The 12,343-nt window shown below is 57.5% G+C and overlaps 1 protein-coding gene across 2 annotated transcripts; it reads right to left on the bottom strand.

Moving 5' to 3' along the window:
• Window positions 1-1,579: 1,579 nt before the first annotated feature.
• On the bottom strand, window positions 1,580-11,568 carry IQCN (IQ motif containing N). 2 transcript variants are annotated; one of them, XM_008156430.3, is made up of 3 exons: window positions 11,441-11,568; window positions 6,934-10,086; window positions 1,580-2,590 (listed from the first exon to the last, which is right to left on the bottom strand). In XM_008156430.3, exons 2-3 carry the CDS (start codon window positions 10,054-10,056, stop codon window positions 1,664-1,666), a joined length of 4,050 nt encoding a protein of 1,349 aa, XP_008154652.3. In that variant the 5' UTR covers window positions 10,057-10,086; window positions 11,441-11,568; the 3' UTR covers window positions 1,580-1,663. The 2 variants fall into 2 exon arrangements, with proteins under 2 accessions (XP_008154652.3, XP_054573248.1); XM_054717273.1 differs by having other exon boundaries at window positions 6,934-10,082.
• Window positions 11,569-12,343: the final 775 nt, after the last annotated feature.

Genomic DNA, 12,343 nt, shown 5'->3' with positions numbered 1-12,343 from the left:
GTCAGATAATCGGGCACCAGGAGCGTCTCCTGGGAGCCATGGATGCTTAGTGACCAGGAAATGAGCCCGTGTCCCCTTCCCATGGCCTTGGGTCCTCCTTCCCTCGGGGGCTGGAGAATAGGAACAGCTTTAAAATGGAACCTCAGCCCTGACTGGTTTGGCTTGGTGGATGGAGCGTCGGCCTGCAGACTCAAGGGTCCCAGGTTCGATTCCGGTCAAGGGCATGTACCTTGGTTGCGGGCACATTCCCCAGTAGGAGGTGTGCAGGAGGCGGCTGATCGATGTTTCTAGCTCTCTATCCCTCTCCCTTCCTCTCTGTAAAAAATCAATAAAAAATATATTTAAAAACAAACAAACAAATAAATAAATAAAATGGAACCTCAAACTGGACATGAGGCAGCCCCAGCTTCTCACTGGCTCCGGTCAGGCTGGAGTTGCAGAAGTGGCATCCTCAGGGCTAAAGTGGGGGCGGTGGAGGGTGGGGGTGCTGCCGCTGTTCTCATGACCCCCCACCTTGCTTCTGGGGGGAGCAGTCCTTCTGGGGGCGGGCGTCTGGCAGAACAGCCTGGCCCGAGGAAAGGGCCCAGACACCAGGTGTATGCTGGGCAGTATGGCCCCCCCCCCCCCCCCCAGCTTCTAGAGGCCCATCTTCTTCCTTACCTGCTCTCACCTGTAGGGGTGTCAGCATCAGCAGAGCCGGCAGCAGAAGGGCGGCAGCAGCTGGGAGCCTGCCAGTCCTGCCTGGGGCGGGGGAAGGGCGGGCTCTGCACAGGTGTGATGTGTGGCCAGGTACGTGGCCAGGTGGCTGGTTTTTACACCTGCCCAGGGGAGAGGTGGAGGAGGGGCCTCAGGACACAGGGTCTATGGGTGCTACCGTTTCCCAGGGCTGCCATACCTGCCCCCCTTCCACCTGGACCCCCACCTCGCCTAAAAATCCCGCCTGAACCATGACCGAGAAGCCCTCAAATTCTGCGCATCCCTGCAGGACCCCCCTGCTCCTTACGGTTCCCCTCCCCGCAGCAGCCCCCACCCATTCTGTGGCCCTTCCATAGCTGCCTGAACCCATGCCACCACCCCTTTGCCACTCCTCCAAGCAGGCTGCCCCCTCTGGCTGCTTGTAGTCCCTTCCCTACTCCCTGCCCTGTCCCTGACCCCACAGGCTAGGGACACCTGTGTTCAGCTCTCTCTCACCCAGACTGGAGCCGCTCTCGGATGAGCCCAGCATCCCACCAGATCAGTACCTGGCTGGAAACCCCTAGCATTTCCCGAATAAGGCACCACCCATGGGGTTTCCAGGGCCGAGGGACTAGGGCCCAGACACTGGCTTCTGGAGTGTGTCAGGGACACCTTCCATCTGGAACCGACTGGACACCGCCCCCTAGTCATGGACAGGTCCTATGGCCATATGGAGGCCCCTGACCTCCGAGAAGGCTTGGGTCCCTCTCCCAGACACAGATCCCGGGTGCCAATGATGTGGTTGAAAGTTTTAGGGTCCCCCCAGTCCAGAGTGTTCCAGATTCCCCTTACTCCCCCCACCCCCATGCCCGAGATGCCCCCTATGAGCACAGGTAGACCAGGACCCAGGCTGTGGAGAACTTTATTCATTAGACCCAGAGAGCCACATGGCAGCGCCCCCGAGGTCCCCCATCGGGCAGTCAGGGTCCTAGACTCCTGGCCACTGCGTGTCCTGTGGGCTGTCCCTCGCCGCTGGCCTCAAAAGCGCATCCGTTGTGAGGGAGGACCGGGTGAAGTGGCCACGCCAGTTGGCTTGAAGCATCTTGGCGGCTACCTGCTCCTGCATCAGCCGGCGGCGTACAACGAAGCCCCTCCAGATGGACTGGATGAGTGTGGCTGCCTTATTCAGGCCCTGGGACTGCCTGGGGCTCTGGGGGCTCAGCTGGGTGTCATCGCCCCACAGCATGCCCGCCTGGTCCGTGGCGCCCCGGCCCATGCCCTGCACCACCCTCGTGGGCAGGGTGTAGCCGCACCTGTGGCACGTGCGGGGGCTGGCACCCATGAGCATGACGGCGCTGGGCGGGCTCCCCAGCCTGGGACTCAGCGACTGGCAGAGGGTGCAGGTGAGCGGCTGGCAGGACTGGAAGCAGCGGTGGTCAGAGGTGGGCGTGGTCCTGGCGCTCACCTCAGTCCACGTGCGGGGGAGCAGCGCTAGCCGGGCGCGGTTCCGCCGGGTGCTGTAGCCTCGCCACGAGGCCTGGATGGTGGTGGCCGCTTTGAGGAGCTGGGCCAGGTTCCGCCGCACGCAGTAGCCACGCCAGGCGGCCTGGATGATGACCGCCCACTGGTGCCACACCTTGACGGTCCGGCGCACCAGGTAGCCGCGCGCGCACGCCTGGATGACGACCACGGCTTGCAGTATTATCCTCTCCACGGTCTGAACGGACGTCACCAGCTCCCCAAACCGTCGGGGGTCCACCAGTGCCTCCACGCCCATGGCATCCCGCGGCACATCGCACCTGGCTGGTTTCCATGCGCCACAGGGGGCCTTGTCCCCCTTCATGGGCCCCACGGCAACACTGGGGATGGCGGAGTTCCACGTTTGGCCACCAGCCACGCCGGCGTCCACGGAGCCCTGGGGTAAAGCGGAAGTCAGAGGTGCCCTGTGACTGCACACAGGAGCCCCGGTGCCATGCAGATCCCGAGGTCCCCGGAGCGACTCCCGGTTAAAAAGGGCCGCCACTTGGTGAAGGTTCATAACCCAGAAGCCCCCTCCAAACCCCGCCATGCAGCCCAGGGATGGCCATGTGGTGCGCCAGACGGCCGTAGGGGTCTTTGGCGTTATGGCCTGCAGCGCACCCACGGAACCTTTGGGGCCTTCCTGAGCGGACCCGGAGGCGTGCTCTGCCGCCCACTGGGAGGGCTCAGCCTTGGCCACAGAGCCGTCTAGCATTCCGGAGGCAGAGCTGATGTGCAAGGACGTGTAGGGTTCTCTAGCCAAGGAGGTCACGGTGGCTGCTCTGAGCCAGGTTCCCAGACACTGGCTTCCAAAATGCACTGGAACCCACTGGACGCCACCCCACTGGCCTTAGACTCTACGGCAGCACACGTGAAGTCACACGGGTGGCCCCTGACCTCCGGGAAGGGTTTGGGATCCCCCCCCATCCCAGACGCAGATCTCAGGTGCAAACTAGATGCCACAGTCCTGTCATGGGCCAGCGCGGGCGACCCCGATGTTACTGTAGAAGCCACCATCCCATGGGAATGACTCCCGGGCATGTGAGCAGCCGAGAAGCTCTGGGGGACAATGTGAGCCACTGACACCTGTGAGCTCAGGGGGCCCTGTGTCCATCTGCACACTCACTGGGGACCCCATGGGAAGTCACAAAGTGGGAACTAGGGGCCCTCCCACTGGTGGCTGACCTCTGCTGCAGAGTTCGGGTGACACTGCTGGCCCTGGTGTGCAAAACCTGGAGGCTGGGGAAGGGCAGGGGCGACGCCACTCATCACAGACCCGGCTCAGCTGGGAGCTGCCCCCTCCTCCGGCGGCCTTTGGCCTTTGGAGTCTTGTCCTCTGCCAGGAACGCATGGTCGTCGTCCACATCAGGTGACAGGGGACTCTCAGACATCCATGGGGTTGCCTCAAGGACCATGGACTCCCTACTGGAACAGGACTCCTGGGAGAGAGCCTCGTCCAGGTCTCTGGTTTCATCAGGGCCTGCCCATCTCTGGTCTCAAAGGCTATTGTCCCACGAACGTGGCTCAACAGTGAGGCTCTTTGCAGAACCTTGGGCACTGGTGCACTCCTCCGGCTCTGCCATGGGATTTTCAGGCCTGGGGAGGGGCTTGAGACTGGAAGGGGGATGCAGACCGGTCTTCAGGGGCCTCCATGGTAAGGATGGGCGGTGAGTCCAATGAGTCTGGACCCCTGGGGAAGGTTGAGTCACGCTTCTGACTGTGGAGGGTGGACCAGCTACACTAGCCATGGATCTTAGACCAGGCTCTGACTCAGTCCCCCAGTCGTAAGTTCTGCGACCACACTAGAGGCCACAGAACCAGAAGACACACTAAGGCCCACCCCCACGCACCCCTGAACCTAGGACAGCCTTGGAGAGGTTACTAGTACAGGGTCTTACAAAGAGACCTTGCCTTTTCCCACCTGCACCAGGTGCTGTAATCAGTCTGGGGGCACCCCACTCACCACAGAACCGGGAGGTAGGGTCCTGGCCATGTCACTGGCCACAGAAACTGGAGGAAAGCTCTGGGCCACCCCACTGATGACAGAATCTGGAGAAAAGCTGTGGACCACGGCACTGGCCATGGGATCTGGAGGAAGGTCCTGGCCCAGGCCGCTGATCACAGATCACGGGTGAAAGGCCTGGGCCACACAATTGACCACGTAACCTAGTGGAAGGCTGGGGCCACACGGTGGATCTCAGACCCTGTGGGAAAGCTGGAGGCCTTGCCACGCACCACAGTACCTGGGGCCACAGCTGTGCTCATCTTATTGGCTACAGAACCTGGCACCGGAAGACTGGCCGTGCCCATCACAGGCTCCTGGCTGAAAGCATTTGATTGTTGGTAACTGGATGTGGTGACTGTGGACATAAGATACTGGTGGTCCACAGCGATCAACATTGACCTGAGGTATGCTGGAGCCCACACTGGCCAGGAAAAATCTGGACTCAGGCCCAGTCTGTTGGGCACAGAAGCCTGAGAGCAGCCAGGCCCCACCCTTGAGGCTTGTTCATGAGCCAAAGGGATACCTGCCACTGAGGCCCAGGATGCCACGGGAGCCATGCCACGGCCGGAGTGAGGTTGCCTTGGGCCCTCGGCAGTTGCCACACTTCCCCGGCACATACTCCCTGTCACACCGGGAGGCACAGGTCCCTGAGCCATATTCAGGAACTTGCCAGGAGCCAGGGTCCCCCAAGACACATTCGGGAGCATGCCAGCCGCCACGGTACCTGAGACATGCTTGTAGACAAGCCCCTGAATAGAATGCCCTGAGCCAGCCTGGCTCCCTGGCCCAGACAAGAGTCCCCTCCACTGGTCACAGCTGCCTGGGAGAGGTTTGGGGCTGAGACAGCGACAGCAGAATGTTCTGTTTGGTGCCTCCCACCAAGACCGAGTGGCTGATGAAACCCAGGGGACACCTCACTGAGTTCAGGGGCCTGGACCTGTGAGGTCATCCCATGACCCATCAGAAGATATTGACATGGGTTCACCCCAGTGGCCAGAGATGGCTGGCTCAGCCCCCCAGCCGGTGCCACTAGCCCAGACAGATGTGGTGTATTCCAGGTGACTTCAGCCCGAAAGGATGACAGACAAGGGGCCACTGCATTCACTCTTGACAGTAGATCTGAACTCACCTTGGGGGCCCAAATTGGCTGAGTGATTGCACAGCCCTTACTACTCGTCGCAGATGGCTGGCCTAGGCTGGGGGCCACACTATATTGCCCATACTTGCATGGGTTAGGCGAGGGGCCACCCCACTGGTCATAGATGGCTGTGATAGGCTGGGGCTTATCCACAGACCTTAGATGGCTGGCCACAGAAGGCTCAGATAGGCTGTGGGGAGCTTACTGGTCATGGAAAGCTGGCCTGGGTTTGGAGCCACCTTACTGTTTACTGATGGCTGGGATGGGCTTGGGATCAATTTACTCATCAAAGATGGCTGCTGCTAGGAGGGACCACATGACCTACAGACAGTCCTGTCCTGTAGGGTTTCTGGCACAAGCTATCTTTTGGACCCAGAGAGTTTTGGCTTGAGGACATATCCCTCTTGTCCTGACCACCTGAGCTCCAGGGGACGCTCAAGGTCATATGACTGGACACTGAGCTGTGGTACAGAATGGGGATCAGCTCTGAGGCCGGGAAGGGCGAGTGGTGGAGGTTTGGGGCCATGTACCCATGACCCACTCTCTCCATCTCTTCCAGGTCCCCAGGCCTCTGGGACCTCCCCAGAGAGAAAGTCCTCTATCTGAGCTGGCCTCCCAGGACTCCTCCTCCGCCAAGTCGACAACAGTCAGGCTGGCCACAGGCAGGGTAGAAAGGCTGAGTGGGCTACAGCGGCACAAGCAGCTCTGGGACCTGCTCGAACTTAGGCCACAGCCTGTAGAGCCCTTGGAGGAGCTTCTGGCCAGGTCAAGGTCATTGTCTGAACCCTGTGGCAAACAGTTCACTGAGTATATGGCTCATTACCAGCTGCCATGGGCAGCACGTGCCAGAAATGATACCCCGTGTTCAATTCTTCTCGAATGGATGTATGGGGAAGGGTGGGCATTAACTGGCTTTCTGGGGAGGCTTCCAACAGATTAGAGTCTCCTGACTTTTGAATGCCCAGAGATGACCAGGAGCCATGGAGCCAGGCAGCAGGATGCTCTGTTGTGTTTGGGTGCCTTGGGGGTCTGTGGTTGAGTTAGGGGGACTTTGCTCACTGTGGTGGCCCTCGGGAGACCTGAGGCCACCTTGCTGGTCATCTCACTCAGGCCCACAAAGACCTGTGTATGACTTGGGGACTGAGTCCTCAGCATGGTCTCCACAGGGACCATGAGTGATTCTTGCAGACTTTTGGCCGCTGATGGCTGATACACCTCAGGGGGCCCCGGAGGGCTGACACCAATAAGCAGACCCCCCATAGGTGGTGACAAACTGGTGGGAGTGGATGGTTTTCCCACCACCCACAGTGCTGGCAAGCTTGCCTGGGGCCTGCAGCACTCACCCTGAGTGGAGAGCTGATGCCGATTTGCCCACCCCTGGGTGTACAGAGGCGTCTCCCTTATCCCATGACAGAGTGGGGTCCAAAACGGCGGTCAGGGGAAACTGGAGAATGGTGGTGATCAACCTAGTGACCAAGGAGGCGCCCAGACAAGCAGGGTGACCTCCTGACCATGGCCCATCCCCCATCTCCTCCAACAGCCCGGCTGGCCCGCCCGTGACAAAGCCCTCCCAGGCCCCACCCTGGGGACCCCTGACCTTGCTGGGCTGTGGTCTCACACGGCCCATGGTGGGCCCCCATGCAGTTGACCGGCTCTCCCTGGAGTCCACCTCCACTGGGACCGGTGTCACCATCATCCCACTTCCCAATGTTTTCGAGGTGGCCTTAGGGAGGACGAGTTCAGTCCGGAGGGCCGCCTGAGACAAGGACTGGCTCAGGACGGTGCCCAGCTCACCCTGACACACGGCCTGGCTCAGGGCAGCCCGGTCTTGCTCTGTCAGGACCTTGCTGAGCACCTCCACCAGTGTGCCCTGTATGGCCTTCGTGAGTTCTGACCGCAGCTCACCCTGGGAAAGGGCACAGGACAGGGCAGTGCCCAGCTCGCCCCAGGACAGAGCCTTCACCAGTGCTGTGCCCAGCATGCCCTGGGGCAGGCCCTTGGCTATCGTGGTGCCTAGGACCTCTTTGGACAGGGCCTGGTTCAGTGCCGCCCTCACCTCCCCCTGGGGGAGAGCTTTCGCCAGCAGAGCACGGATGTCCTCCTGGGAGCCCAGCACAGTGGCCAGCTCAGCACACAGTGAGGCAAACTGGGAGGCCCCCAGCTCCTCCTGGCAGGGCGCGGGTAGGCTTGTGGTCGATGGCTGGGCCAGGGTGGCCTGGCTGTCACCCCAGGACTCGACGTTGCATGTGGAAGGTCCAGTGGACGCCAGAAGAGGCACCAGCATGCTCTGGGTCTTGGAGGGCCCCTGGCATGGGCCCTTGGTGGCTTTGCCCTGGGCACAGCTATGGGCTGGGAGCTGAGTTAATCTGTCCTCTGGCTTTGCTCGGGACAAAGTGCCAAGAGAGCCGACGTGTTGATAGGGCTGGGTGGAGGCCTTGAACCCAGCCAGGAGTGGCTGGGACCGAGTCTTGCTACTGAGCTCAGCGGCCTGGTGGGCAGCACAGAGGCACTTGGCTGTTTCTGTGACCAGCTGGGCTTGGGACTGCGCCTTGGTCAGCCTCGTAGGCAGATGTGCCTGGAACTGCGTCTTGGTCAGACACGTGCCCGGATGGGCCAGGGACGGGGCCGTGGTTAGCTTGGCAGGTGGATGTACCTGGGATGGGGGCTTGGACAGACACCTGGCGATATTTGCCTGGGGCAGGGCTCTCATCTGCTTTGCAAGCATAAGTCTCTGGGGCGAGGCTGTGGTTGAACAGGTGGCCTTATGTGCTCGGAGCAGGGGCTTGGCTGGGCACACGCCCCGCTGTGCTTGTGGCCGAACCACAGCCATCTCTACAGGTGCACACACCTGGGACCGGACCTTCATGACATCTCTTTTCAGCTGTTCCCGCGATGAGACCTTGCTCCTGTCCTTGGCCACACTGGTGTTAGACATGGTTGCCATTTTCACCTGTTTCTGGGAGAAGGCCTTGATTTTCTCGGCTTCTGGAAAAGGCATAGCTGGAGCCTTGGGAGCGCCAGCCCCCAGGTGTGGTGGGGGGCAGTATTTCACCTTTGCCTCAGTCAAGTGTGAACGGGATGAGACTTGGACCGTGCCTGCCGTCTGCCTCCCGGTCACCACCGCCTTGGCCTTTGGGCTGTTCAGGTTTGTATGGGATGAGGGATTGGGAATCCCATCCGCCACAGCTGCTGGAGGCGAAGCGTTCGGATTTCCATCTGCAGGAGGAGGCAGGCAGAGGTTCCTGATGACGGTGGCCACGGAGCGTAACTGGGCTGGTGTCTTGGTGATCATGGCTGCCAGACGTGTCTGGGTAGGGGTCTTGGTCATTGAGGCTCCTGGGAGCGTCTGAGATGGGGTCTTGGCTGTTGTAGCCACTGGACATGTCTGCAGTAGGGACTTGGCCATCGTGGCTGTTGGGCAGATCTGGGGCAGGGTCTTGGCCATCACAGGCACCGGGCAGGTCTGTGCCAGGGGCTTGATAATTGAGGTCATGGCAGCCGGTTGGGTCTGGGGTGCAGTGCTGGTCATCAAGGCTGTTGGTCGCATCTGAGCTGGGGTCTTCGTCATCGGGGCTGCCAGGCACGACTGGGGCGGGGTCTTCATTATCATTGTGGGCATTGGGCATGGCTGGGTTGGGATCTTGTTCAAGATTGCTGCCAGGCATGACTGGAGTGTGGTCTTGGCCACGGGGACTGCTGAGTCCAGCTGAGGTGGGGTCTTGGCTACTATTACCGTGGGCGTTGGGCCTGGCTGGGCTACGGATTTGTTCATCCTGGAGGCTAAGCACGACTGGAGTGGAGTCTTGGTCATCGCAGAGGCTTGGCCTGTCTGGGGTGGGGCTCTGAGGACCTCGGTTTCCACCTGGGCCTGGGGCTGGGTCTTGAGGGGGCCGTGAAGTGTCTGGGCAATCCTTTCACAGGGTGGCCCCAGGGCTCCTGCCTTGCTGGCTCTGGCAGTCACTTGCTTGGTCTTTGTCCTGTCCCCTTCTAAGTGGATAAAGCTGGTACTTCTGATGGTTCTTGTTAGCAGACACGGGTGGTACTTTGCATTCAGACTCACTGGACACGGAAGTCTGATGGAAACAGTCTGGTGTGGCAGGAAAGTGACGCCAGGGCCTCCAGTGGCACAAGGAGCCTGCAGGCCGGGCCGTGGGACACCTGGGGGCTGCCGCAGGGCCAGCTGGAGGGCACGGGCAGCCAAGCTGTCATCAGAAGGGAACTGGGTCTCCTTATTCACCATGACAGGTGGGGCCAGAAGATACCTGTCTTCTTCTGAATGCTGGAACCGCACCAGCTGCGGGGCGTGGTAAGGGATGTTCTCCTCATCCACATGTGTTTTCTTCTCCGTTGCCTTGCCGTACCGGAGGCGGCGTATGGTATTGAAGCGCCGCCAGGCCGTCTGGACGCCTTTAGCCGCCAATACGTGGGAGGTCAGCTTCTTCCGGAGTTGGTAGCCCCTCCAGTTGGCTTGGATGAGGGTGGCTGCACGAGACTGCATCATATCCATCTCATCCACCAGGATGTTCCTGAAGATCTTGCTTTCGACCACAGCCCGGAGGCGTGGAGTGTGGCGAGGCCCCATCTTGTCCTTGTCAGGCTGTTGCAGGAGGGTCTCCCTGGATGCAGGTGTCCCTGCTTTGTCTTGGTAATTGGGGGTGGGCTGGGGATGGTAGGAGCGCTGCCCACTAGGTGAAGACTGTAACTGTGCTGCTTGTGGCATTGTCTTGGTTCCTAGGTGGATCAACTCTGCCTGTGGAGTGGCAGGGAGGTAGTCAGAGAGTGGAGTTGTGCAGACAAGAGGGGTCCTGGCTGGAGCAAGCACTTGCCCCAGGACCTAGATCCTGTTCCTGGTACCTTGTAATCTTCCTCCTGCCCATTGCAGCCCTCTCTATCCTGCCCTCCTGGCCATCTGTAGCTGGAACATACTGTGAGTACAGCACTGATCACATTATTTTGAGAATTTCCTGTGTGTGTATTGTTATTTCCCTCTCCCATTTGACTATCAATTCCTAGAGGGCAAGAAACAGGTCTGAGTCACATCTGTGTCCCCATCGCAGTCATAGAGTCTGGTTTCAGGATGTGAATGGGTAGGTGCTGGGTGAGTGACTATCTTGACAAATAAATGAGTGGGTGAGTGGATTGAAAGTCGAATGGATAGATGAATGCAGGACTTAATACTGAATAGGTAAATAAATCTGTGGGTGAATGAATGGTAGATCAGTTGGAGGGATAGTTGAAAGGTTGGATGAAAGAATGGATGCGTAAATGAAGTTGATGAATTTATGAACAGATCAATACAAAAAGAAATGGACACCCTAGCCGTTTTGGCTCAGTGAATAGAGCATCAGCCTACGGACTGAAGAGTCCTGGGTTTGATTCCGGTCAAGGGCACAGGCCCGGGTTGTGAGCTTGATCCCCAGTAGGGGGTGTGCAGGAGGCAGCCAATCAATGATTCTCACTCATCATTGATGTTTCTATCCTTCTCTCCCTCTGCCTTCTTCTTTGAAATCAATTTGAAAAAAATTTTTTTTTAAGAAATGGACACATGGATGTAGGGGTATATGGCTAGGTAGAAGGATGAGTATATGGATGGATGGATGGATGGATGGATGGATGGATGAATAGATGGATGGATGAATAGATGGATGGATGGACAGGTGAGTGCGTAAATGGGTGACTGGGTGGATGGATGGGTAGATAGATGGATAGATATTTGGATGGATGGAGGAATAGATGGGTGGGTAGAGGGATTGAGGAATGGATGGAAAGATAGAGGTATGGATTTGTGGATGGATAGGTAAAATCTTGTAGGTAAATGAGTGTGCAAATGGAGAGAGTTGAAGGTATTGGTGGACTGATTAATGGATCTGTGAATGGATGGTGCATGACTGACAGATGATGGATAGATTAATGGCAGATGGAAGGATGGGTAGAAGGAAGAATGAGGAAATGACTGTGTTTTTCAGAAGTACCTTGGTGCAGAAAGGGTTGGGATGCTGTCAAGCAATCCTGATGCATAACCTGGAGCCTGTCTGGCTGAAATCCTTCCCCCCGCCCCCGCTTCTGGTTGGACCAGTCAGACCCTCGCCCAGCCATCTTCATACCTTAGAGGATCACAGAGTTGGAGGAAGAGCAGGAAGAGAAGGTGCAATCTCAGAAGCCAGCTTGCAAGAGTAATCAGCCTTCACCCTTCATCCCATGCAACATGCAACAACACTGCCCTGGGCTGGCTCTGTGCTCAAGACCAACATAAGAGATGTTAAAAGCAAAAATTAAAAATTAAAATTTCAAGGAAACCCAAAACTTTTAAGTCCACAAAGATGAATGCACAAGAAAGCGTATTCTGGTGTTATTTTGTATGTAAAAACAAAACAACTGGAAATAACCAAAAAGGTGATTGCTAGGGTGTCAGTTACAAATGCATGAAGAAGGGTGTTCCAGAATGTTCACCGCTGTATTATTTAGAAAACTGAAAACAATCCAAATGCTTTATCAACAAGATGTTGCTTAAATTCATCAACAGAACACTTGTAGAGTGGTACGCTATCCAGTCACCAGAAATAGTGACCAGATCCACAAGAATGGCTAAAATAAAAAATATGGCCCGGCCGGCATGGCTCAGTGGTTGAACGTCAACCTATGAATCAGGAGGTCATGGTTCGATTCCTGGTCAGGGCACATGCCCAGGTTGCGGGCTCAACCCCCAGTGTGGTGTGTGCAGGAGGCAGCCAATCAATGATTGTCTCGCATTGATGTTTCTATCTCTCTCTCTCTTACTTCCTGTCTGTAATCAATAAAAAAAAATATGTATTTTTTTAATATGGACCACTGGGGGAAACTGTCAGTATCTTGAAGGCAACATAATCCACACTGCTGAATATACTCAAGAGGTCTAACTGTTTATACCCATCAACAGAAAAATAAATAAATAAATTTCATATTAATCAATATCTATAGATATAAAAGGCTAATGTACAAAGTGTCCCTTTGGGAGTTCGACCGGGAGA

Source organism: Eptesicus fuscus, chromosome 6 (assembly GCF_027574615.1).
Source record: "Eptesicus fuscus isolate TK198812 chromosome 6, DD_ASM_mEF_20220401, whole genome shotgun sequence".
NCBI classification, from domain to species: domain Eukaryota; kingdom Metazoa; phylum Chordata; class Mammalia; order Chiroptera; family Vespertilionidae; genus Eptesicus; species Eptesicus fuscus.
The sequence above is the reverse complement of the archived record's forward strand: the minus strand, read 5'-3'. Positions and strand labels throughout refer to the sequence as shown.